We start from the raw sequence: 26,474 nt of genomic DNA, 5'->3' as shown, positions 1-26,474 counted from the left end.
GTCACCGTCGGATTGCCCGGGAAAAATCCTACAACTTTTGTCTAAAACTTTTTTCAAAATAATCGACTCCAATCGAGATATTATCTTGTCTCAAGATAAATGCCCCACCCTGTATATATATATATATATATATATATATATATATATATATATATATATTATATATATATTTTTTATACCAAACAATATTTTTGTACTTTAAAGCTCTCCTTAATTGCAATAATATTAAATTATGATATCCAAAGCGAAAAATATATATAAATTTTTTCTTAAAAAATAAATTTTTTTTGTATTACTCAAGCATTAAATGTAGATTGTAAAACGCAAGAAATATATTTTTTTTATAATTTTGCACTAATTTCGACATACTTTGCAGCAAAAAGATTTACATAGTTTCTCTGATCCAATGTTATAATTTAATGTAGCTGCAGAGAAAATAAATAAATTTTAACTAAAATACTTAATATATATTATTAAATCTGTGATGAACATCTGTGATATAACAGTAATTCTCTGATACTCAATTCTCTGATATTCAATGATAACTAGCTTTAATATAAAATCAGAAAGTCCAAAAGCTAGCAATATCGATAGTATAACAACATCCAATCATGACTTTATAGCAGATTCCTATCCACTGCATCCACAATTGTTTTATTATTAGTATAAATAATTCTATTTATTAGTATAAACTGCTCACACAATATGAAAGCAAAAATGCAACAAAAATCAAGTATTATTTACTGTCATGACGTGACAGTAAATATTGAGCAGTCTGTCATATCTAAAATAAACAGTAGAAAAACAGCAAAATATATAAGCATAAGGATGCAAATTCATTGACGCTAAAAAGTAGCGTCAACCATTGGTTGAACAAAGAAGTAAGTAGTTGCTTCATTGTTTAACCAAACAAATCCTCTGACATACGATTTATCGGACTATTGCTATATCTTTCAACCTCAGAAGTGGGATCACCGGCTAGAGGAATCTTTGTGCGGCCACGGTTCAAGGTCAGGACACCTGCGTAAGAGAAAAAAAAAGTAGCGTTAATACGGAACGTGGCGAATAAAATGGATCGGACTTCACTGGAAAGACTTGGTCGAGCAATTGAAACAAGAAGCGGCTAGATATCGTCTTCCATCGACGGGTCGAAAGATCGAACTCATCGAGATGATCATCTCGCATTTGAGCCACGGACCCACAGATTTGCTGAGGTTGACCCCGAACCAGAAGACAGCCCGTGCCAGGGCGTGATCGACGGGCAGCTCGATTCAGGCGTTGGCCTCACAAATTCCAGAGTTTTTCAAGAAGGAAAACGTGCGATCCTGGACTCGCAGAGTCGAGAAAGTCGCTCAGGTGCGGGGGTGAGCGACAGCGTGACGTTGGCGGCCTCCAGCAAGTTAACAGGATCTGCTCGAAGGTGGTTCGACATCCAGGACGGACCGGTGGTTGAGTCGTGGCTGGGACTCCGCAACGACCTGATTAAAATGTTCGATCAGAAGGTGCTTTTTTCCAAACTAATGCAGAAGATCGAAGGAAGAAAGTGATTACCTGGCAAGGAGACCTATGACGAATACGCCATAGACAAGTTGGCGCTGATGCATCGGGTGGACCTGGAGAAGGACAAAATCCACTTGTTGATTGGCGGCATCATTCACTCCTCGCTGTGCGGCATTGCATTGTCCATGAACGCACCGACGGTGGACTCCTTCATGGAGCACATGAGGCGAATCACGCACGGCGTCGCGGACCAAGACAGGAAGCTGACGGCAGTGAACGCGACGGCCAAGTCCAAGGATGGAGCCTGCAGGAATTGCGGGAAGAAGGGTCACGGCCACAAGGATTGCAGAGGTGAGATTATTTGTTTCTTTTATAAAGAGAAGGGACATCGACGCTTTGATTGTCCGCTTCTCAAAAAAAAGGACGGGAGAAGTCAAAAATCAACGGCGACATCGGTGGGGTCTCGGAGGCGTCAACGAGCACGGTGGCGGCTGAAGTCTCGGAGGAACATTCCAGAGAACATGATAGCAGCCGTCCAGGAGGGTCCTCGCCGGCTCATCATCAAAGACCCGTTGATCGTCGTCTGTTAGGAAAAAGCAGACAATTATCAGCGTTGATTGATGCGGGGAGTCCCGTTTCTTTCATGAAGTATAACATATATTGTAAATATGTAAAACCGGTGCGCGTAAAAATCAATCCGACAAACAGAATATTAAAAAATTTAAGCGACCAGGCGTTGGAAATTTGCGGGTCAATCGAAGTTCATATAACGTTGCGAGCGTTACCAGAAGTTAAATTTTTAATATCTTTTTTTGTGTTAAAAAACGTTTTTTTTCAGCTGATCTGATAATAGATCACTTTTTTTGTAAACGAAAACCTTACCTTAATATTGAAGCTTTCTGTTCAAGGCCAATACAACACGGTCGAACTGAATTGCACTTGTGTTGAGGAGCGAAATAACAGCCAAAATAAACAATTGATAAACTTACAACAGACTTTGGATATAATGTAGATAAGCGATTAAAACCATTGATAAATAAAACCGAAAATAAAAAGATTATACTTGCAGAAGACGACTATTGCATGAAGGTCAGACTCAAAGACGACTCCGTATACGCGTACGTTCCTCGGAGATTCGCTCATACCGAATGACTTCAGATGCGGAAAATTACCGACGATCTCCTCCAATGCGATATTATCCGTTCAAGTGTATCATCATATTGTGCAAGGTTCGTCCCTGTAAAGAAAAAAGACGGCAGTATGAGACTGTGCATCGATTTACGACCATTAAATAATAAAGTTGTCAAACACAAATATCCATTTCCCGTAGTCGAAGAATGCCTCGCGAGACTCGGGCATAATAAAGTATTTTCGTTGTTAGACTTAAAAGATAGTTTTCATCAAATAAGAATACACGAGAAATTGATAAAATATTTTTCGTTCGCGACTCCCGACGGACAATTTGAATATAAAACTTCCGTTCGGTTCTTGTGAAGCACCGGCCGAATTCCAGAAAAGATTGATTCAAATACTAAGTTCGTTCATCCGAGAAGATAAAGTAATTTTATATACTGACGATGTCTTAATTCTGTCAAAAACTGTTTTGCAAAGAAAATTTAAAAACAATCGAAGAAATTATACTCGTTATTAAAAAATACGAGTTCGCGTTGAATTTATCAAAGTGCAAGTTTCTCCGAAAAGAAATAGAGTTCCTCGGTTACGTGATTTCTAAAGACACTATTACATTAAGCCCGCGGCATACCGAGGCAGTTAAAAACTAAGCAACCGATAGATCGGCTTCAATTACAAAGATTTCTCGGTCTTGTAAATTATTTTCGAAGATTTATTAAAGATTACGCGAGGATAATACAACCGCTTCAAAATCTCTTAAGAAAAGGCACGAAGTTTGATTTTGATAACGCGTGTATCGAAGCTTTCAATAAATTAAAAGTAGAACTCACATCGACGCCGGTGTTACGCCTATTGTATAATCCAGCAGCCGAAACACAACTGCACATAGACGCCTGCAGTACGAATCTCGACGCAATTCTGCTCCAGAGGCAAGCAGACCAGTCCTGGACTCCAGTTGCGTACTTTAGTCATAACCACCATTAACACCGCTGAAAAGAATTATCATAGTTACGAGTTAGAAATGTTAGTCGTGGTGCGAGGTCATTGAAAAATTTCACTTGTATTTGTACGGCCTAAACTTTACGGTAATAACAGATTGTAATGCGATTGTCTATGCAGCAAAGAAAATGAATCTAAATCCTAGAATAGTGAGATGGACTCTTGCACTGCAAAATTATACGTTTAACATAACACACTGGCCTGGCATACGCATGTCCCACGTGGATACACTCAGTCGTAGCGTTGCATATGTGAATGAGCTTCCTCTCGAGCGTAAGTTGGAATTTCGTTAAGGGGTTACACCTATTTGAATTTTTTTTTTGCATTTTTTTTTATTGGCTTAAATGATGTAAAAACATCTCAAAAATGATATTCAATCGTAATTTTAGTCCAAAAAATTTTTTAAATAACCTTTTTAGCTAAATTTGTGAGTCTACCTTTGTATACCTTGATGCTATAAAAAAAATTTATGAAGATTTAAGTGCCAAAGAATTACTTACGCGTTGTCTTGGAGCATACACGCAAAATAGCAATAAATCATTCAACTCTGTCGTTTGGACCATAGCGCCTAAATCAATATCTAGTGGCAAACGTATTTTGGATGTAGCATGTAATATAGCCACGATTTTCTTCAATGACGGATTTTTAGGCTTGCTACGAATTATGAAAGTGCTTCAATTGCCAATTAGCGTTGAATTACATAATTATTGCTTGATAATCGACGAACACCGTGTGAAAGCCGCAAATCGCTCATCATCAAAATTTGAAAAAGACGCTCGGCATGACTTAAAATCGTTAAGAAAAAAAGATGAGGATCAAAATCTGAACTTGGAAGGAATTCTTTATGGTCCTGGGATAGCAGAGTAAAGGTAAAAAAATTAGCAAGCTCCTATTTTGAATTTTTCATGCAGTAAATCGTTTCCAAAACTTTGAACGCGATTATCTCAAAACCACGTTTTTCAAATCGGCAGTACAAATAACTCTTTCAATTTTTATCCAATCGACTTACAATTTTAACTGTAGCTTTTTAGATAGATTTTAAAGAGAAGTACGCACGATTTTTGAGATCCATTAATAATTACGTGTTTTATAAACATTTAAAGGTCGATTTTTTTGGTGAAAAACAAAATGTTGGCTTTAAACTTGTGTCAAATTGCAAAAAATGATTATTTTTTAATAATCGTGTGTACTTCTCTGATAAATTTAATGTAAATTATAAAAAAATTTTTTTTTTCCTACATGCAGAAATAAAAATGGCATTTGTACTGCCGCAGACCACCTCCAAAAAAAGACACGATGCTTTGAGTATCTCTACATCCGCCATTTTGAACAAAAAAATTAAAAAAAAAATTATTTTGTATACTTCAATATATGTATAATAAACCCTCAAAATTTTATTTACATTGATTTATTTTATCACAACGAAAAAAATTTCTTAAAAAAGGCTTTTTTCCGACCGTTCAAATAGGTGTAACCCCTTAATTGGCGGACCCTAAAATACATGAGATAGCGAAAGAATTAGAAATGCAGGATAATGATCGATTTAATCTAATAGATGGATTAGTATATAGACGCGAAAATGAAAGCATGAAATTCGTAGTGCCTGAATCGATGATAATTAGCATTTTACGACCATTTTACGAGCTCACCATGATGATATGGCACATTGTGGTGCCGCAAAAACTGTCGTAACTCGACGAAATAATAAATTAATTAATTAAATAAACAAAACTTGAAATAAGACTAAAACAGCAAAACAAAATAAGTTAAAAATAAATAAGAGGTATTAAGAAATAAAAATAAGACGTGACAAAAAAAAGCAAGTCACGGCCAAAGCTGAATAAGCATATCGAAACCGAGCACGGAGCACGAACCGCGCTCCAGCCCGAGGTCAACACTTCTTTCCTCAAGCTAAACGATATATAAACCGATCGCGAGATCAACGAGAGAGTCGTCATTAATACTAGGTCATCAGTAATACAAGTCGTCGTGACAGTTAAGTAAGCTCGCCATACGTCTACTTTAACGTGTAAATAGATTCAAGAATAGTGTAAAACCAATTTAAGAAGAACGACCGAAATATATTCCTTTACTACCAAGTACGGAGTGTCTTCATTTGCTGCCTGGATTCCAATCCTTTGGGCGAATAATCCCGAAGACCCGTCCTCCACGGTTCGGGCACAACATTAATTGGTGGCAGCGGTGGGATTCGCCAGCATCAAGTGAGACAAAGGAAATGAAGGACGTCGTGATTACACACATCCGCTACTACAATGAAAACCAGAGAAGTCGACTAGGAACTTCCCGGACACCCGATACAACGAGGTAACAACCGGACTGCAATTCGAGGAGGAGCCGACCTACCTCAACCACGAAAGACAACGCGAGAACTGCGACCAAAGGAGAATGCTGCTCATCGTACTAATGTAAATCGAATGAAGCAAACATAATAACGCGTGGATATCGGAAGGACCGACCAAATAATAAAGCGAACGCATCGTGGCTACATAGCGCATCTGCGGATAGAGCAATAACGCGTAGTTTATAAGCCCGCAGAGAATAGCAGAAACCGCGCTTAGAGATATCAGTAATAATGTGCGTAGAAATTTAGAAGCATATTACTCAAGTGATAGCTCATCCGAATACGGAGCGAACGTAATAACTGAACGCGAATATTCATTTGGCGAAATAGATCCGAGCTTAATTGTAAACACCGACGACTGTGCACCAGACGCCGAGTCAGCAGTTAGCTCGCTCAATAGAATGACACATAGGCACGAATTTTCCTTAACGTCATATGATCCGAGTATTTTCAATCCAGAAATAATATATTATGAACGTAGAAGCATGACACACACCACAGAGTACATCGCGAGACGTTACTTCCGTAGAGGTGAATAGAGAAATCAATCGATTACGAGAAGAACTGGATAACGATATCATGAACGCTCGTACACGACAAAGATCGCAACAAGAAATAAATAATCCACCTAACGAATTTAGAGATATGATGCAAGCAATGATGCACGAGATTAGCAACCTGCATGTCGAAATGAACGATATCAGAGAGAGGCAAGAAAGACAGAGTAACGGACGCCTCACGCCATTAGAAGATAGACGTGAACCAACGTACGACCCTTCACCCAACTATGTACGACATCATCGAGGACGCGGACATTTACCGTTGAAAGAAGTACGCGGTTTAATTCCAGAATTCGACGGATCGGCAAACAAACTACAAGAATTCTTAAGTGCAACAACGTACGCGGTTGAAAATATTAATCCGTTAGATGAACTCACACTACTAGGCGCAGTATTATGCACGAAATTAAAAGGCAGAGCAATGTTAGATTTTCAAAAGATTCGAAATTTTGCACAATTGAAACAAGAACTAGAAGCCTGCTACGCCAGTAAAAAGAACACGATACATCTACAAATAGAATTCAATACGTTGAAACAGAAAACCGACGAAAATGCGAGAGCATACGGACTTCGAACAGACAAGTTAGCGATGGAACTATACGAATCAATGTTAGACGGACAACAATATACGGCTGATCATAAACGCGTAATACTCAACATTATTCAGCAACAAGCCTTAGAGAATTTTCAGATCGGATTAAATGACGATATCAAAACAGTAGTACGATCCCGAGGATATACGACACTGCAAGAAGCGATATCAGCTGCGACCACAGAAGAGAAGATCAAGGAACCGACGATAGTTAGCACGCAATCAAAGAGCGCTGCGACACCGACATATTATCGTGACACTAGAAATGTCATACAATGTCAAAAATGCAGAAAAATAGGGCATCATGGACGAGAATGCCGCACAAGCCGTTACGCGACACGATTTTTGTTACCGAAACCGGAGCGACACTCGCGCGTAAATACTGTCAATAAATACTGCAACTATTGCAAGAAAACTGGCCACAATCGCGAAGAATGTTGGCTGCTACACGAATGACCTAACAAGGATCGATCTAACCGCCTAAAGCAGAATCAAACAGCACGAGAAAATAAAAGTCGATATAATAACGACAGAAAGAAAAAGAAGACCGATTACGCCAAAGAGAGTGATGAAGAAGACAGGAAAGAGAAAAAACAGAGACCTGCCGTCGAGTATCACGTATCGCAACGTAAGACAAACACCTCATACACACACAGGACTGGATTTAGTTGCATTACCCATGCAAGAGGCAAAGGGAGGAAAAGTAAATTTATTATGTGATACAGGAGCGGCCATTTCACTTATTAAGGTGAGAAATTTAAAAGGAGAAACAATGATAACCGAGGATAAAATAGCCCTCACAGGTGTGATCGGACACAAGATCCACACAATTGGACGGATAAACGCCTGTAAATCTACGAGATGGAAAACTAAAACACAGACTGTATGTCGTGAAAGACCATTTTCTTATAGAATACGAAAAAATATTAGGAATAGACTTCCTTAAGAAATAAGAGGCGATATGCAATTACGCCACAAAACAGCTAAGACTCGGACGGAATATACTAAGACTATATCCTTATCGGAAGATCACATTACAACCTCGAAGCGAGACGATAGTGCAAGTAGCAACAACAATCAACATGATGGGACTAACCAAAGCAGAGGAGATAATACCAGGAGTATTTATAGGAAATTGCCTAGTGGAGCCCGAAAATTTTTTATGTCCTACGAGCGTGATAAATACAAATGAAAACAAGTAAATATAACCTGCACAGAAGCGGAGGAGAAAAGCCTTCGACTGAAAAAATATTGCAGAATATCCGCACTGGACATCTAAATAAAAAAGAGGAAAGGTCAATAAAAGAAATCTGCGAAGAATATAGCGACGTATTCCACACAGAGGGAGAGCCGTTCACATGTATGAATACAGTAACACATCGAATTGCAACGCAAGCAGATAGTGCAGCGGTTAACATATGACTGTACTGGCTAGCCGAGAAACAAAAAACCGAAGTCAATAAACAAGTGCAAGAGATGCTAAAAAATGGAATAATCTGAAATAGCGTAACCCAATGGAACGCACCTTTATTAGTTGTTCCGAAAAAACCAGATGCGTCTGGAAAACAGAAACTGAGAGTGGTGGTAGACTTTCGAAAATTGAACGACCTAACGATCGGTGATTCATTCCCTCTACCGAATATCACCGACATACTGGATCAACTAGGAAATGCAAAATATTTTACAACACTCGATCTGGCATCAGGATACCATCAAATCGAAATGGAAGAGAGCGACAAATGCAAGACAGCGTTTTCCACACCATACGGACATTACGAATTTAATAGAATGCCGTTTGGGTTAAAAAACGCGCTCGCCACATTCCAACGTTTAATGAACGCGGTACTAAGCGGACTGCAAGGAATAAAATGTCTAGTATGTCTAGATGATATCGTAATTTTTGGAGCCAGCCTAACGGAACGTAATAAAAGATTGAGAGAAGTATTAAAAAGATTACGGGAAAACCAACTAAAATTGCAACCCGACAAATGCGAATTTCTAAGGAAAGAAGTTACATACCTTGGACATATAATAACGGAGAACGGAATATCACCGGATCCAGCTAAATTAGAAGCTGTAAAACATTTTCCTATACCAAAGAAGGTTAAGGACGTACAAGCATTTATAGGACTAGCCAGATATTATCGAAAATTTATCAAAGGATTTTCCAAGATAGCGAAACCGCTCACGAGACTAATGAAGAAAGGAGGTAACTTCGAATGGACGCAAGAACAACAAAACACTTTCGAGACATTAAAAGAAAAGCTGACGACAGCACCAGTATTAAAATACCCAGAGTTTACGGAAGAATTTATAGTAACAACAGATGCTTGCAATTACGCAATCGGAGCCATCATTATCACAAGGTTAAATAGGGCAAGACCGGCCAATAGCATATGCAAGCCGTGTACTGTCAAAGGCCGAACAAAACTATAGCACGACCGAGAAAGAATTACTTGCTATAGTATGGACTGTTAAGCATTTCCGACCGTACTTGTATGGAACAAGATTCACTATTGTCACGGATCACAAATCGCTTATATGGCTATTCAATGTCATCGATCCTGGATCTCGATTAATCCGATAGAGACTTAAACTAGAAGAATACGATTATGTGATAATACACAAGGCCGGGACAGCGAACAGAAACGCTGACGCGCTAAGTCGGCACGTGGCAGATATTAACGCGGTCGAAGAGAGAGAGAGACAGACGACGCTACAACAAGGAAAGAGTATACAGAGAACGAGAAGTAGAGAATACTGTATGAATATCATGACGCACTCTTAGGAGGACATCAGGGAATCGAACGCACAATAAATCGAATTCGAATGACCCACAATTGGAAGGGGCTGACGAAAGATGTCGAAAGTTATATAACGAAATGCGAACTCTGTCAGAAAAATAAACTGTCGGGAAAAAACAAAGCGCCATTAACAGATACTGCCGATAAACCATTCGAGCGCATTAGATATAGTAGGATCGTTAATGATTACAAATAAAGGAAATAAATATATATTAACTTTCCAAGATAATCTGACGAAATTTAACAAGGCAATACCGATAGCAAACCAAGAAGCCGCGACAATCGCGAAGGAATTCACAACTAAAATTATATTCGAATACGGAATATCAGAAAAAATTCGAACCGACCAAGGAACAAATTTCCTAAGCGAGATATTCAAGAATATTTGCAAACTATTGAAAATCGAGAAAGTACAGACGACAGCGTATCATTCGGAAAGCAACGGAGTGCTGGAACGATCACACCGGACACTAGCCGAATATCTACGACATTATATAAATGCAGATCAAACCGACTGGGACGAACCGACTGGGATTCCATATGCAATGTTTACATATAATACAATCTCGCACACAGCAACAGGATTCACTCCGTTCGAACTGATTACGGACATACTGCGAATCTACCGACAACGCTATCGCAACCACCAAGATCCACATATACGTACGAAGATTACGCGAACGAACTCAAAGAAAAGTTGCGCGCTACGCAACAAGTTGCGAAAGAGCATATACGCAACGAGAAAATGAAAGCAAAAGGAAACTACGACAGGAAAACACGTGAAACGAATTTCGAAGTAGGGGAAAAAGTCCTCTTACACGACGAAACAGTTCGCCACGAGGACAATCAAAGAAATTAGATTCCCTATGGATCGGGCCTTACGTAATCACCGAGAAAAATTCCGACGTGAATTACACGATCAAAATGGAAAGAAGAACAATACGCGTACACGTGAACCAATTGAAAGCCTTTATCGAACATTAAAATTTATAAAGCAAAGACGCGCGAAGGAGAGAAGCAAGCAGCGAAAGCATCTGCATAAAACTTTTTACGAAAACGCAACGACTAATATGATATCAATACAATAATTATATTGCAGGAGTCTCACTGCCCTGAGCGAAGGCAGAACAGAAGAACCTGACACCTATGAGACCTGGCAGATAGAAAAATTCCAGCACGAACCAGACATATACTTCGAAAAAATAGGAAAAATTAATCAAGTCGAGTGGAAAATGGTAATCAAAACAGACATCGCAGCAATGGACCACCGACAAGAGCAAGTAATGGGCACAAACAAGAGCACTATGCTACGAAAAATCATTGGAACGAAAAATGAAAGAAACATGTGCAGCATATTACTACAAGTAACAGAGAAAGAATATAAAAAGAATATAAAAAAAGCAGTAACTTTATTAACACGATTAAGGAAAACTTATCACCTAACGAAGAAAATACAAAGAAGACTAATAAATGGCTTCGGAACAATAGCAAAAACGCTATTCGGCACAATGGACGCCAACAATGAAAAAATCATCACCGAACAGTTAAAATTAATAAAAGGAAAACAACAAATGCTGCAGCACACATTAAAAAATCAAGTAAAAGTATTAAACGCAACCATCGCTCACATGGATGAATCAGAAAAAATTATACAAGAAAACGAAGAAAGATTCCTAAACATAACGGAAAAAATGCGACAAAGTTGGCTACAAACGACAAGTTTTGGATATCGAGAAGAGATGGACGAACACTTCATCGTATTAAATGCGATCATCAAAGACTTAATAATCGATATTACAGACATTATTGCCCACCTAAACAGCGCGAAAAGTGAAATAATAAACATAAGATTAATACCGGTCGAAACGATTATCGATAATCTTAAGGAAATAGCGACACAAGTGCCACTGGGAATGCACTTCCCATTTCAAATCGCACAAGAAAATTGGGAAAAATTTATAACGATTAGCGCATACTATGATAACGAAGGCATAATTACGGTAATAAAACTCTCACTAATTATGTACCCCACATATGATATAATAAAAATAACACCCCTACTCACCCACAAACAAAACAATACATTTATATGTATAGAGATAAACCAACCCATAATAGCGATAGACACGGACAGCCGAACATATTTTACAACCACAGAAAATGAATTAGAAAGTATGCAAAATAATAACGAATATGTATGCGAACAAAACTATCCGATACATCGTGTAGATGACCAAGCGTTATGCAAGATACAGACATATGTACAACTAGGAAAACACACAGATAACTGTAACATAAGATACGTACACGCGAATACAACGTTATGGACAACGTTAAGTAACGCGAACACATGGATATATTCCAGCGAAACAGCAGATAGAGATAACGTACGAGAACGACACAAAAAGTCGAGATGGATAGAACGGGACAGTTAAGGACTAAAGGGAAATGTAAAAAATCGTAACACCCGACGTAATAATAAGAACAAAAAAATCTACACTAGTAACATATATCAAAACACGCATACCAGATTATAATTTAACATTAACGCCACAAAAACAAACAGACAGACTACTAAAATCGAGGCAATTAAGTTACGAAAAATAATAAAAACCCATCAGAATTAATGGAACTTAGCAAAACATTGACCGACATAGACAAACAAATAGACGAAGACAACCTATAGATACGGGAACATATAATATACCCGGCGATCTCAAGTATCACAGGGACGATAATAATAATCAGTCTTGTAGCGATAATTTACGCGATAAAAAAGAGCCAAGCAAAAAAGAAAGCACCGGTCAACGAAAATTTAAACCCAGTAAGCATACCGCGAGTATCAAGAGAACGTATCTACAATAGACCCTACCAACCAGACTCACCAACAAACAACACAGCAATATTATATTAAATAACATGTAAAATTGTAAAATAGATAAAGAAAATTTACCGCTAGTAAATTTTCTTTTCCCAAGGAGGGAAGGATGTCGTAACCCGACGAAATAATAAATTAATTAATTAAATAAACAAACCTTGAAATAAGACGGAAACAGCAAAACAAAATAAGTTAGAAATAAATAAGAGATATTAAAAAATAAAAATAAGACGTGACAAAAAGAAAGCAAGTCATGGCCACGGCTGAATAAGCATATCGAAGTCGAGCACGGAGCACGAACCGCGCTCCGGTCCGAGGTCAACACTTCTTTCCTCAAGCTAAACGATATATAAACCGATCGCGAAATCAACGAGAAAGTGATTAATACCAGGTCATCAGTAATACAAGTCGTCGTGACAGTTAAGTAAGCTCGCCATACGTCTACTTTAACGAGTAAATAGATTCAAGAGTAGTGTAAGACCAGTGTAAGAAGAACGACGGAAATATATTCCTTTACTATCAAATACGGAGTGTCTTCATTTGCTACCTGGGTTCCAATCCTTTGGGCGAATAATCCCGAAGACCCGTCCTCCACGGTTCGAGCACAACAAAACATTATCCGGCACAAAATTATTGGTTCCTATCTATGCGAAAGAAAACATATAATTATATAGAAAATTGTCTTACCTGCCTTATGGTTAATAATGCGTGAAATAGATTCGAGAGAGAGAGACTGTCCTATCCGTTGCCCAGCTCTCCGTTACAAATACTGCACGGTGACTCTTTTGGGCCGCTGCAAGATACTCCTGAAAATTTCAAACATATATTAGTCATAGTAGATGCTTTCACGAGGTTCACGTGGCTATTTGCAACAAAGTCGACAAGCTCCAAAGAAGGATATCATAATGCACATGGATAAAATGTTTAATACTTTTGAAAAACCTCTGGAGTTGGTAATGGATAGAAGCACGGCTTACACGTCATATGAATTTGCTGATTTTATTAAGAGAAATGGTATAAAACATAGAAAAGTAGCGGTAGCAGCCCCATGGGCAAATGGTATTGTGGAGCGAATCAACAGATTTGTTAAAACATCTCTCACGAAACTGTTACATACGTCTTCAGAGTGGAATCAACATTTAGAGACATTACAGTACATAATAAATAATACTTACCACTCAAGTGTTAAGTCGAGTCCAACAAAACTCCTCTTCGGTTTTGATCAGCGAAGCCACACCGACTCAGCTTTTGCTCAGTTTACTCAGGTTCTCACTAACGTTGATTCTGACCTGGAAAAAGAAAGACAAGAAAATAGAGATAAAACCGTTTAGGCAACAGACGCAATTATAACAAAAATTATAACAAAAATTATCAAGACCAGTGTAGCATAAAACCGACTATATATAGAAGGCGACTATGTATTAGGGACACACGAAATATACCCAGCGTTAATACGAAATTAAAACCGAATTATAAAGGATCTTACCTAATTGTGAAAGCCTTAGGAAATAATCGATATGTCATTTGTGACATCCCTAGTTTCAATCTAACAGCTAGACCTCTGGATACGATCCTCTCTGCGGATTGAATAAGCCATGGGTCAGGCTAAGGGACCCTGCGAAAGATTAGAATAAGTTTAGTAATAAGCCGCGAATTTAAAGTTAATTAAATAAGATTATTATTAAGTTAGTTTAATTCCATGTGTATAATTCCTGTGTATACTTTAGAACCAAAGAAACTAGTAGCTTACTATCATACTAGTAGCTTTATATCAGACCGAAACGACTCGCCGGTATGTAATAATCGTCACTCTAACCAAATGGCGTAGTTAACAAAGAATGTAAATACTATAAATAATATAATATAAAATATGTAGTCGGTAAAGTAGAAATCAACCAAAGCACCGAAATGGTGCCTGAAATGGTCACCAAGATGGTCGCTGCTATAAATTCGTACCTTAATCATAGATGGCGTTAATTTGAATGCCGATGTAGCGTCCATTCACCCTTCCAATGGCAATTTGGGGATTTCTCGTGGACAAACCACGGGACGACCAATCACAACGCGACTCGTGACAATAGCGCCACACTAGACACGACACGACACGACGCCACGCTAAGCTTAGCGTCTCTTATATATTATTCTTTCTTAATTCTACTTTTTCTAAAAGGATTTAGACACGCTTAAAAAGACTCTAGTTTATATACCAAAGATAATTGTTATTTTTGAATAAAGACTGATTTTCTATTATTGAACGACGTACATAAATATATGTGTTGGATACCCAATCCCTACATATATATTTCTGGTGACTCCGACGTGATTAGCAAGGTACGCGAGAAACGCGTTACGAGGCACACAAAAAAGGCCGTTAATACTCGGCGGACATATTGGTTAACGAAATCGAGAGACCGATTTTATAATGCCGACAACGCACTCACCGCCGCGAGGCAGAACAACGAGCGAGTCAAACACCGGCCGTGTTTCACGCGAAGACGACGACGACGTTTTGTCCCTCCAGCGAGCAGACATCACAGCGAACCTGAGGCTATAAACGCAGCACGCCTAGTAAAACTGCCGCCGTTTTGGAAAGAAAATCCAGTGTTATGGTTCACGCAGATCGAAGCAGCATTCGCTATATCCAGAGTTACAGGCGACGAGACGAAGTTCAGGTACGTCATAGTTCATCTGGATCAAACTGTACTGCCTTTTGTCTCAGATATTCTGGCCACGCCGCCGATTGCAAACAAGTACGAAACTCTTAAGCAGAGGATAATAGGATCGTGATGAAACCAACGAGTCCAAACTGCGGAGATTGCTACGTGGAAACGAGTTCGCGGATGAGAAACCCTCAAACTTCCTGCAGAGACTGCGAAATCTTTCAGGGGGTCAGTGCACCGACGCAGTACTTAGAACATTATTCTTAGAGCAGCTGCCTGACAACGTACTGCGACGCCGTCGCCCGCCTCGGGAACGCCGCTCCCGAGGAGGTAGCGTGCAAATTTGGCGGTGTCAGTAATTGGCGGTATCGGGATCTTAAAATGGCGGTAACGGTATCTTAAAATGGCGGTAGAGTACGGTAACAGAATCTCCAACGAAAAAGAAGATAGAATATGGGCGCCAGGCGCGGTATTTCCGCGCCACGATATCGAAACGGTAACGGCAAGCTCAGTTTATGGCAGAGGGGCAGAGTTCTTTGTGAATTAGTTACGGTAAGGGGGAAGAGAGCGCTAGATTATCTTTAGGAGAGAGAAATGACTACTCAGTTATTTTGCTCACAATTAATTACATATATTGTAATGTTAGAATATACACACAATGAACAGTATAATCGACTTTAGTATAATATAGATAAAGTTAATATAATACAGATAAATTTAATATAATAGCGATAAAGTGAATATAATATCGATAAATGTAATATAATAGCGGTAAAGTTAATATAATAGCGATAAATTTAACATAAGAGCGAGAAAATCGGTAAATATACAAGAACGCACGGCACAAGATAGAATAATAAAAGAAAGCAGATAAATTTCGAAATATAACTGTTATCTTATAAATTGCGGAAACAAAGGACACGTTATAACGGCTGATGCGAAGGTCAGATATATAATAATATAATATTCTCAGGGAGGCTACTTGAAATATTGACTCTGAGTCGGCAATAAAAGAAAGGGGAAAAAAACGGTATTAAAATAGTTTTAGCCTTTCAATAATGACGGTAATCGAAGGCCGTGAACATTAGCGGCGAAATCTCTACCAAACTCGAGAACGAATTACGTCTGATTTCAGCTCATACGTCGAGACGTTCGTCTCGCTAACAAATTTCGGTATAATTCTCAACTAGTTTATGGCGGTAATCCACGTAATTAACGGTAACCAGAGTGTACGGGAATTTTATGATCAGACGATTATACGCGGATGGTTTACGAACACTCCTGGAGGCGCGAGCCTCGTGCTCAATATCGATATAAATCGAACCTGACTTTCCATACAATTGTGACGGTAACTTTTACGCTCAACAATAATTAACGGTAACGAACAATAGACCACTAAGAAATAAACAGAATTTTAACCCGAAATAGACGGTATACGTATTTTATAAAAGTTCGATATAACTCGAATCGAACCTTTTCTTACGGCAATTAACGATGACTTTCGACAAAGTCTCGATGAAAAACAAAAGCTTTCTTTAACGGTAGTTTCAAAGAGGTAGACGGAAATTGTTTACCCGATGTAACGGTCGCAGCACGACCTTTTGGTTTCGTTAACAATAACACGACGTCCGCGTAACGGAAATTTCGAACAAGTGATGCGTTAAATACTTTTCGGCGGAGATTTCGCGTAGGGTAATATTCTTGCAGAGCCGTTCTCTTAATTCCGGTAACACACGCTCGCGAAGAAATTACCCGCTCAAATCCCGCTTTCCGGTATGCGATATACTCGATCAAAAATTACCGCGTCACGCTCGGAGTATCGATACAAAAAAAAGACGTTAACGGGAACGATACAATTTTTAAACGGTACGGAAACGAGACATAATACCACGGACTAACGGCACGAACACCCCTGAGAGGGACAAATCCGCGACTCCGGGGACAGCTGGCGTCCGACAACTACGGTACAAGTATTATACTTCACGGTAATCTTTCTCACGGTATGATAGCCGTCCTGCGACGGTATCTCGGCACGATGACACCAGCTGATCCCGGATGAAAATTTCTAATCGGCTACTTGTGCGACGGCTTACAATTTCGTTCAGGTGGCTGCTCCCTCAGGATCGTCTCTTCCAAATTCGGGCTGCTGTGCACTGGTCACTAGCTCACCGTACAGTGACGATCTTCGTCTGTGCTTGCGAGGTCCTCGAATCCCACGCCGATCTTCCGCGCATTTTGTCGATTCCGGGAAAAATGGGGTGGATTCCCCGCCCCCCTCGAAAGTTGCTGATGTTTTACGGCGTTGCCCTTACGCAGGGGCCCAGTATTCCTCAGCGACGGTGCTCGTGCTGGTGCCGATCCTCGGGGACGTGACCGGCTGGCCAGGTCGTATCCGCGTCTCCCTCCGAGATTTTTGTTTTCCAGTCGGCTGCCTGTAAAGTTGCTTTCGGCACCGTCGTCTGGATTCGCTGCCATTTCTTTTTACATCTGAAAAATATGCAGATTTAATCTCCCTGACATTACTAAGAGCGGCGGCGCGGGATCTTAGTACTTGACCTGATGCTTGCGGTAGCTCCGGTATCTTCTCGGTATCCTTGGTATCGTGCGGTAGCTTCTTTTACAAATGGTCGATCCTGCACGCACGCACAGTAGCCGTATTCGCATCGCGGGTCTTAAATTTCGCTAAACACAAGTCTATACATTTGAATAATAAGTAGCGGTAGTCTCCTCTCAGGCGCGAGAGACGACCCCGCGCACGCTGTTTTCCCTCGGCAGGGAAATCGTGACGGAGCTTAAAAAGCGTCACGTCACAGTACGTAGTATCTTAGCCATAAGTGAAGTTACAGATTTGTCGAAATTAGCAATGCAAGCTGACAAAATCACGGATATGTCAAGAGCTAGTGTAGCACAAGTCAATGCCGTTGCAAAATTGCCACATGCGGGAGAAGCTAGATAGAGTTCGCAAGATATGGTATCTTGCGAACTCAAGGCTGCGATCGATGCAATTGCAGAGCAACTAAAAGAGTTACGCAGTGCACAACAGCAAGGCAGGTCCAAAAGTAGAGGACGTGACAAGTACGCGCGCAGGAATAAATCAAGATCAAAATCTCAAGAGCATCACGAATCCAATACATGTTACTACCACCGGAAGTTCGGGCAGAAAGCGTTCAAATGCCTATTACCATGTGAGTGGAAAGAACCCAAGGCAGTGATCGCGGAAAACTAACCGCGTCGTCTAACCAGATGACGGAGGCGGACGACGCAGACATTCCATCTTACCGTAGCAGATAGGAAAAACGGGATTCGCTACCTCATCGATACCGGAGCAGATGTGTCAGTTATACCAAAGAATGCAGTCAGAGGAAATTGTACAGCGAGCAAATATAAATTATACGCAGCCAATAATACTCTGATAACCACCTATGGGTTAAGGTTAGTTAATGTAGACTTAGGATTACGAAAGAAGCTAGATTGGACATTCATAGTGGCGGATGTCAAGCAAGCCATAATCGGAGCGGATTTCCTGGCACATTTTGGATTGTTAGTTGATTTAAAACACAAACTGTTGCGTGATGGAAATACAAGTTGCAAGGTAGACGGTAAGCTGTCAATTTCGGAGATTGGAGGAATTATCACTTTTGACCATGCTGATCCTTTTGCCGATCTCCTGCGGAAATTCAGCGACATCACTAAACCGGTAAGCCTTCAGAAACCAAAGCACGGAGTAACGCATCACATTATTACTACAGGTCCAGCGGTCGCGGAACCGGCGCGCAGATTGTCTGGTGAAAGATTACATGCAGTACGCGCACAAATACAATATATGTTAGATGCAGGGATTTGTAGACCCAGCTCTAGTCCCTGGGCTGATCCATTGCATTTAGTACCACAAAAGGATGGCGATTGGAGAATATGCGGCGACTACAGGTGATTAAACAACATCACAATGCCGGACAGATACCCAATCCCGCACTTGTACGATGTCGCACATAAGCTGGAAGGATGTAGCATTTTCTCAACACTAGACCTAGCAAGGGCGTACCATCAGATACCTGTCGCAGAAAAGGATCGTCCAAAAACAGCAGTAATAACACCATTTGATCTTTACGAGTACAATGTGATGCCTTTCGGTTTACGAAACGTCGCACAGTCATTTCAAAGGCTTATGGATTGTGTCCTTCGCGGCATCGACTATTGTCATTGCTACATCGATGACATTTTAATAGCGTCACCGAACGTGGAAACACACCGCGTACACCTACTTCAGATATTTCAACGATTACAAGAACACGGGTGATCCATCAATGCAGCAAAATGCGTTTTTGGCAAAGAAGAGGTTAGTTACTTAGGTTATACTGTCAATAGTCAAGGCACTAAACCTCTGGATAAGAGAGTGGAAGCGATTAAGAAGATGGAGAAACCAACGAACATCAGCGGACTCAGACGTTTCTTAGGAATCATAAATTTTTACAGAAGATTTATTCCTAACGCTGCACTCACGCAGGCTCCGCTTTATGAATATCTGACGAACGCCAAGAAGAAAGATAAGCACCCTATAGCATGGAATGAACGTGCAGATAAAGCCTTCCAAGAATGCAAACAACAAATAATAGACGCAACTCTATTAGCACATCCGAGAAAACATGCGGTCCTGGCAATAAAGTCAGATGCCTCAGATGCAGCAATGGGTGCCGTTTTGGAACAATATTACCAAGGAAATTGGGAACCCCTCGGATTCTTTTCAAAGAAATTCAGTTCCAGCGCAGAGAAATTATAGCACATATGATCGAGAGCTCCAAGCCATTTACAGCAGCCTCAAATTCTTCAAATCAATAGTAGAAGGTCGCAAACTCATAATAAAAACCGACCATAAGCCGTTAACCTATGCCTTCTTACAGAAGTCTTCGAAAGCATCACCAAGGCAATTAAGGCAGCTTGATTTCATTGGTCAATTTTGCACGGAAATCATCTACATCAAAGGTGAGAACAACACAATAGCCGATGCACTGTCACGCGTCGAATTAATCGACATGCCAGTCGTCGTTACAACCGAAGAACTTGCGCAGGCACAGCATACCGACGAGGAACTCAAAGACCTACTTCAAAATGAAGCTCAATTACTGCAGCTAAAGAAAATTCGTGTAGACAATTCCGATACCGTCGTTTATTGCGACATTTCCAAGGAAGAGGTACGGCCCTATGTACCTAGAAGCTTACGAAAAAGAGTATTTGATGTCACACACCGTCTAGCACACCCCAGTGGACGCGTCACTTAAAAAATTATTGGACAACGATTTGTATGGCCAGCAATGAATAAGGACATTACCGAATGGGTAAGAACTTGTTTACAGTGCCAGAAAAACAAGATCCACAGACATAACCGACTTGAATCAGAGCATTTCCCAGTGCCTGATACAAGATTCGATCACGTGCACATGGATATAATTGGACCGCTACCCAACATTAAAGGATACCGTTACTAATGATCGATCGTTTCACAAGGTGGTCTGAAGCAGTTCCAGTTCAAGATATTTCAGCGGACACCGTCGTGGATGCACTTTTTCATACCTGGATAGCACACTTCGGGTCGCCCATGACAATCACTACCGATCAAGGAGCACAATTTGAATCGCAACTGTTTAGATCTCTGACTAATCTTCTGGGATGCAAACGTACAAGGACTACAGCGTATCATCCAGCATCAAATGGGATAATTGAACGCTGGCATCGTTCTTTGAAAACTGCAATCCGTTGCTATGAATCTAAAAATTGGTTACAAGCATTACGAGTTGTTCTATTAGGGTTGCGCACCAGCATCAAAGAAGACATCAAGGCCACAGCAGCAGAATTGGTATATGAAACTACCCTACGTTTACCAGCTGAATACTTTTTCAAAGAAGATGTTGCACCAGAACCAGAGACTTTTATACAACATTTCCGAGAGCACATGCGGAATGTCAGGTCTACGCCAACAGCTCATCACAGTAAAAAGAAGACATTCACACATAAGACTTTATATACATGTACCCACGTCTTTGTGCGAGTGGACAAAGTAAGAGGCCCACTAGAACCACCATAGATAGAAAGACCGTACCCGGTAAGCGAAAGAATTACAGATCATGTATTTAAAGTTCTTATTAAAGGAGAGGCAGTTAACATCTCTGTGGATCGCCTTAAACCGGCATTCATGGAAGCAGGATTTGAGGAGGAAGGCGAATCGTCATCCACGCAAGCCACGGAAACCACCAAATTGAAAGTCTACTCAGGCAAACGCGTTACATTCGCGGCTCAGTCTTAAGCTGCGCCACTCGAGGGGGAGTGATGTAGCGTCCATTCACTCTTCCAATGGCAATTTGGGGATTTCTCGTGGACAAACCACGGGACGACCAATCACAACGCGACTCGCGACAATAGCGCCACACTAGACACGACACGACGCCACGCTAAGCTTAGCGTCTCTTATGTATTATTCTTTCTTAATTCTACTTCACTTTTTCTAAAAGGATTTAGACACGCTTAAAAAGACTCTAGTTTATATACCAAAGATAATTGTTATTTTTGAATAAAGACTGATTTTCTATTATTGAATGGCGTGCATAAATATATGTGTTGGATACCCAATCCCTACACCGATAACTGCCGCCACCAACATATAACGGGTGGCAGAGAAAGCTAACGATGCACTTAAAAACGCATGCACGAGGCCGGAGAAACACTCGCCTCCGGATAGCAAAAACAGCAAGTCTTGTAGATCTCTGTGATAATAAAGTCAGATATTTCAAATATAAGATAATTATCTAGTTCGATTCCGTCTTACTGGTTATTCTACTCTCATCCTACGCTTGGCAAATCATCTGACATACGATTTATCGGATCATTGCTATACCTTTCAACGTGTTGTAAAAACGCGGCAAAAATGCAACATGACCTATCATAAAGTATATATTGCAAATGTTATGACATAAATGTTATCTGTAAGTTACCAATTACTTGTAATTTTTCAATCATAAATGTAGGATGTAACATGTTATATCATAATTATATTGAATACACTTGATATAAATGATTAACATAATAAATAAACAATTAAATTTTAATAGTTAATTTAACTAATTTTAAACAGTTTATTCAGAATTCTGTATTGGAATCGTATCAGATATTAAACTGATAGAAATAAATACGTTATTAATTTTGTTAAGCTGCATTTGATTTTACCTTTGTATTTATCCATAACAAAAATTTAAATATAAGATAAATACATCCTATAGGCACATCGTGTGGCGAACAGAGAAATTATAATTCAATCTAATATATTTTGATATTGTTATGATTCTGCTTGCTACTATTTTATGATACCAGACGAGCTTAATTTCTGCCGATACATTATGATGTTATTTTGATTCAGTTTCTAACATATTTTGTACCAATATGCAATGTTTAAAATCTATTGTTTTTAGATCAAGAACTTCTTAAATTTTTGCAGCATATTATAATACAAAAATTTGTTTCTGTCTTATATTTCCGGTCAGGACCGGCGTAAGGATGGGGCGAGCGGGGCGGTCGCCCAGGGCGCCGTTTTTGGGGAGGGGCGCTATGAGTGGCCTTCACTTGGATACAATACAATAGGACACGGTACGAAACTTTGCATACGGTTCAATTGGACACAGTGCATTTGGACACAATAATTTTGGACACAGTAGCTTTTGGACACAGAAGAAAATTTATCTGGATACCGTTCAGTTACACACCGTTCAGTTGCACACCGCTCAGTTGCACACCGCTCAGTTGCACACCGCTCAGTTGCACACCGCTCAGTTGCACACCGCTCAGTTGCACACCGCTCAGTTGCACACCGCTCAGTTGCACACCGCTCAGTTGCACACTGTTCAGTTGGACACATAAAAATGCACATCGTTCAGTTGGAAAATCTGCGACTTGTGCATTTGGACATGACAAATGCTTGATAAGATGTCGCGGAACAAGAAGTGGATTAGTTGACACACACGCGGGGGGGGGTGCAAGAAGGGGCCTTTGGCCCCCCCCTTCATGCACCCATCCTGGTAGGATGGGTCCCCGTTTGCGGATGGATATTGGTGCGCATCTTACTGATGTGCATTTTTTGTGTCCAACTGAACGGTATGCAACCTAGCGGTGTACAACTGAGCGGTGTGCAACTGAGCGGTGTGCAACTGAACGATGTGCAACTGAATGGTGTCCAGATAAATTTTCTTCTGTGTCCAAAAGCTACTGTGTCCAAAATTATTGTGTCCAATTGAATCGTGTGCAAAGTTTCATGTCCATTTGCACCGTGTCCAATTGTACTGTGTCTAAGTGCACCGCTCCCGGGCGCCATAATGTTAATGAACAAATCGAAATAGGCCGGCATGACACGCGCCTGCCTAACGCGCGCCAGTCATGATGCTAATACGCGCCGCCGTCACTACATGGCGGCGTGGGAAACCCCAATTCGTAAGGAGAGAACGGTCAAAACATCGACATATAGAATGGACTGCTGATGGAAGGGGAATGAGAGCCGCTATAAAGTCTGATTGGTTGGTAAAAAACATCGACATATAGAACCAACCAATCAGACTTTAGAGAGATAGAAAGAGGCGGAACGTGACCTCATATTATCTGTCTCTCACTCTATTCGTACGGCTCCCCATCCCCTTCCATTAGCAATCCATTCTATATGTCGATGGGTCAAAAGAGGTATATTGAAAACCATGAAATGAGGCTTGGGACTCTTGATCTTCTCGCTCGAGTTAGAGTTCTTTAGGGCCTCTACTCTGTCTAGTATAATTGTATGACATTTCTTAATTTTTAAGCTGATTTGATTGTTGAATAAGAGTTTTTTCTCCAAAAAGTGTCGCATTATAAAAAACTCTCCGGTGTCCAGAATTTAAAACGAAAATGTAACAAGTAAAAAGACAATGAAAAAAGTGCTAAGAAAATGATAAATTTTTTTTATTCGTAAGCAGCGAGTGGAAGCCGGAGAATGTTTGGTGGAAGAAAATCTCTCTGAACAAAACGAAATCTGTCGTCAAGGAGAGAACAAAGATAACACAGAATCCAAAGTGTTTCCGTTTCTATCAAGTCTTCAAAATGCAGACTATGAAGATATTGTCAAGTGGCCATCATCCATCAATTCCGCAATGATTAATGAAATCGTTATTCATGGCCCTATAAATGATAAAATTCAAGATGAATATCCTCATAATAGTAATGGAAGTCACTTTTCCAAAGTACATTTTCAAAAAGTCATGCTTAATGGAGAAATCTATAAACGAAGGTGGTTGGTTTATTCTCAGTCTACAGATAAAATATATTGTCGTTGTTGTAAATTGTTTTGCCAAATCCATAACTCTAATTTGAGCAAAAAAGGTTTTAATGATTGGAAACATTTATCGGAGCGTCTTAAAAGCCACGAAACATCTCCTGATTATTTACGCGCTATGGAAAATTAGATAGAGGCTTCGAAATGCCTGAAATCGTTGAGCGGAGTAGACAAACATTTACAAAAGCAGATTAATGACGAGAAAATGCGATGGATTTCTATTCTTAAGCGGTTAATCGAAATTGTTTTATTTTTATCAGGGCACAATTTATCTTTTCGAGGGAGTTCTGATAAGTTAAACACTTCCAACAACGGTAATTTTTTAGGATTAGTTGAATTATTGGGAAAATCTGACCCTGTTATGATAGAACACCTCGACGCATTACATACAAAGATACCTTTATTCACTGTTGTAGTAAAACGATTCAAAATCAACTGATCAAATTACCTCGAGGCGAAAAAAAATTTTATCGATGGTAAAAAAAGCAAAATATTTCTTCGTCATATTGGATTACACTTCTGATGTAAGTCACGTCGAGCAATTGTCTATCACATTACGTTTTGTTGATGTTGACAAAGTCCAGATAAGAGAATGTTTTATTGCTTATAAGCCGATAACTGACTCTACAGAGGAAGGACTAACTGGCCTCTTTCTCGACAATATTATACAAAATTACGATTTAAATATGAACGATAGTCGTGGACAGAGATATGATAATGGAGCAAATATGAATTGGAAAAGATAAGGGCGTGCAAGCGAGAATTTTGAAACACTTTCCAAGAGCTTTTTTTAATCCATGTGATTGTCACAGTTTAAATCTAGTCGTAGCAGACGCTGTAAAATCAGGACGGAATCCGATAGCCGACGGGATCCGATAGTCCCAATTGGCTAATTCAAAATAGACCTTTCTGATTGATTAATCGTTACTGGTTGTCCTAGGCACAGGTCGATATGATTGGACAATCGGGTTCATGGGCAAACGGGATCTTTCCGTAAAATCATCGGTAAAATCTATATCTTTGTTCGGAATTCTCTAAAGATTATTTGTGTTATTCTCTACCTCAACGAAGTGATGGGATATAATGAAAAAATATGTCAAGTTACTATCATTAAAAAAAATTTGTAAAACTCGATGGCAGAGTAGAATTTCCAGTCTTGAAGCCGTTCGTTTTTAGTATCCGAACATGATCGATGTCCTCATTAAATTCTACGAAGAGACAAATGATCCAGTCGCTGCGTTAGAAGCTAATTAGCTAAGCACATGGAAGGGTTTGAGTTCTTATTTACATTAGTGATTTGGTACGACATCTTATTCCAAGTTAACATTGTAAGTAAGGCTATGCAGTCGGAAACTATGGCTATATCAAATGTGTCGAAATTGCTAGAAAAGTGCTTGACCTTTGTAACAGAGTATAGAAATACTGGTTACTCAACGGCAATAATTACAGCCAAGGATATAGCTAGCGAAGCTGAGATCGAGCCAGTTTTTAAAGCAATTCGAATTCGAAGAAAGAAGAGAATGTTTGGTTACGAGGCATCAGATAAAATGCCATCAGAGCCTGAAGAATTGTTCAAAACGACCATTTTCTACCCAATAATCTATTGAAAGAGCTTTAAAAACTCATTTCGAACAACTATCAACATTTAATA

General features: G+C 39.8%; 3 protein-coding genes across 4 annotated transcripts; all 3 read left to right on the top strand.

Moving 5' to 3' along the window:
• The first annotated feature begins 478 nt into the window (after window positions 1-478).
• On the top strand, window positions 479-8,584 carry LOC105250252. Of its 2 annotated transcripts, XM_025414895.1 has the most exons (3): window positions 479-881; window positions 964-1,851; window positions 1,923-8,584. In XM_025414895.1, exon 3 carries the CDS (start codon window positions 6,572-6,574, stop codon window positions 7,598-7,600), a length of 1,029 nt encoding a protein of 342 aa, XP_025270680.1. In that variant the 5' UTR covers window positions 479-881; window positions 964-1,851; window positions 1,923-6,571; the 3' UTR covers window positions 7,601-8,584. The 2 variants fall into 2 exon arrangements, with proteins under 2 accessions (XP_025270680.1, XP_011254548.2); XM_011256246.3 differs by having other exon boundaries at window positions 479-1,851.
• A 9,870-nt stretch (window positions 8,585-18,454) lies between these two features.
• On the top strand, window positions 18,455-19,417 carry LOC112639798. The gene is made up of 2 exons (XM_025414911.1): window positions 18,455-18,671; window positions 18,885-19,417. The coding sequence occupies exons 1-2, from the start codon at window positions 18,455-18,457 to the stop codon at window positions 19,415-19,417; spliced, it is 750 nt and encodes a 249-aa protein (XP_025270696.1).
• Window positions 19,418-20,921: 1,504 nt separating this feature from the next.
• Window positions 20,922-21,577, top strand: LOC112639793. Its single transcript, XM_025414902.1, has one exon. It carries the CDS (start codon window positions 20,969-20,971, stop codon window positions 21,563-21,565), a length of 597 nt encoding a protein of 198 aa, XP_025270687.1. The 5' UTR covers window positions 20,922-20,968; the 3' UTR covers window positions 21,566-21,577.
• Window positions 21,578-26,474: the final 4,897 nt, after the last annotated feature.

Source organism: Camponotus floridanus, unplaced genomic scaffold (assembly GCF_003227725.1).
Source record: "Camponotus floridanus strain SB8 unplaced genomic scaffold, Cflo_v7.5 scaffold90, whole genome shotgun sequence".
Lineage (NCBI taxonomy): Eukaryota > Metazoa > Arthropoda > Insecta > Hymenoptera > Formicidae > Camponotus > Camponotus floridanus.
The sequence above is the reverse complement of the archived record's forward strand: the minus strand, read 5'-3'. Positions and strand labels throughout refer to the sequence as shown.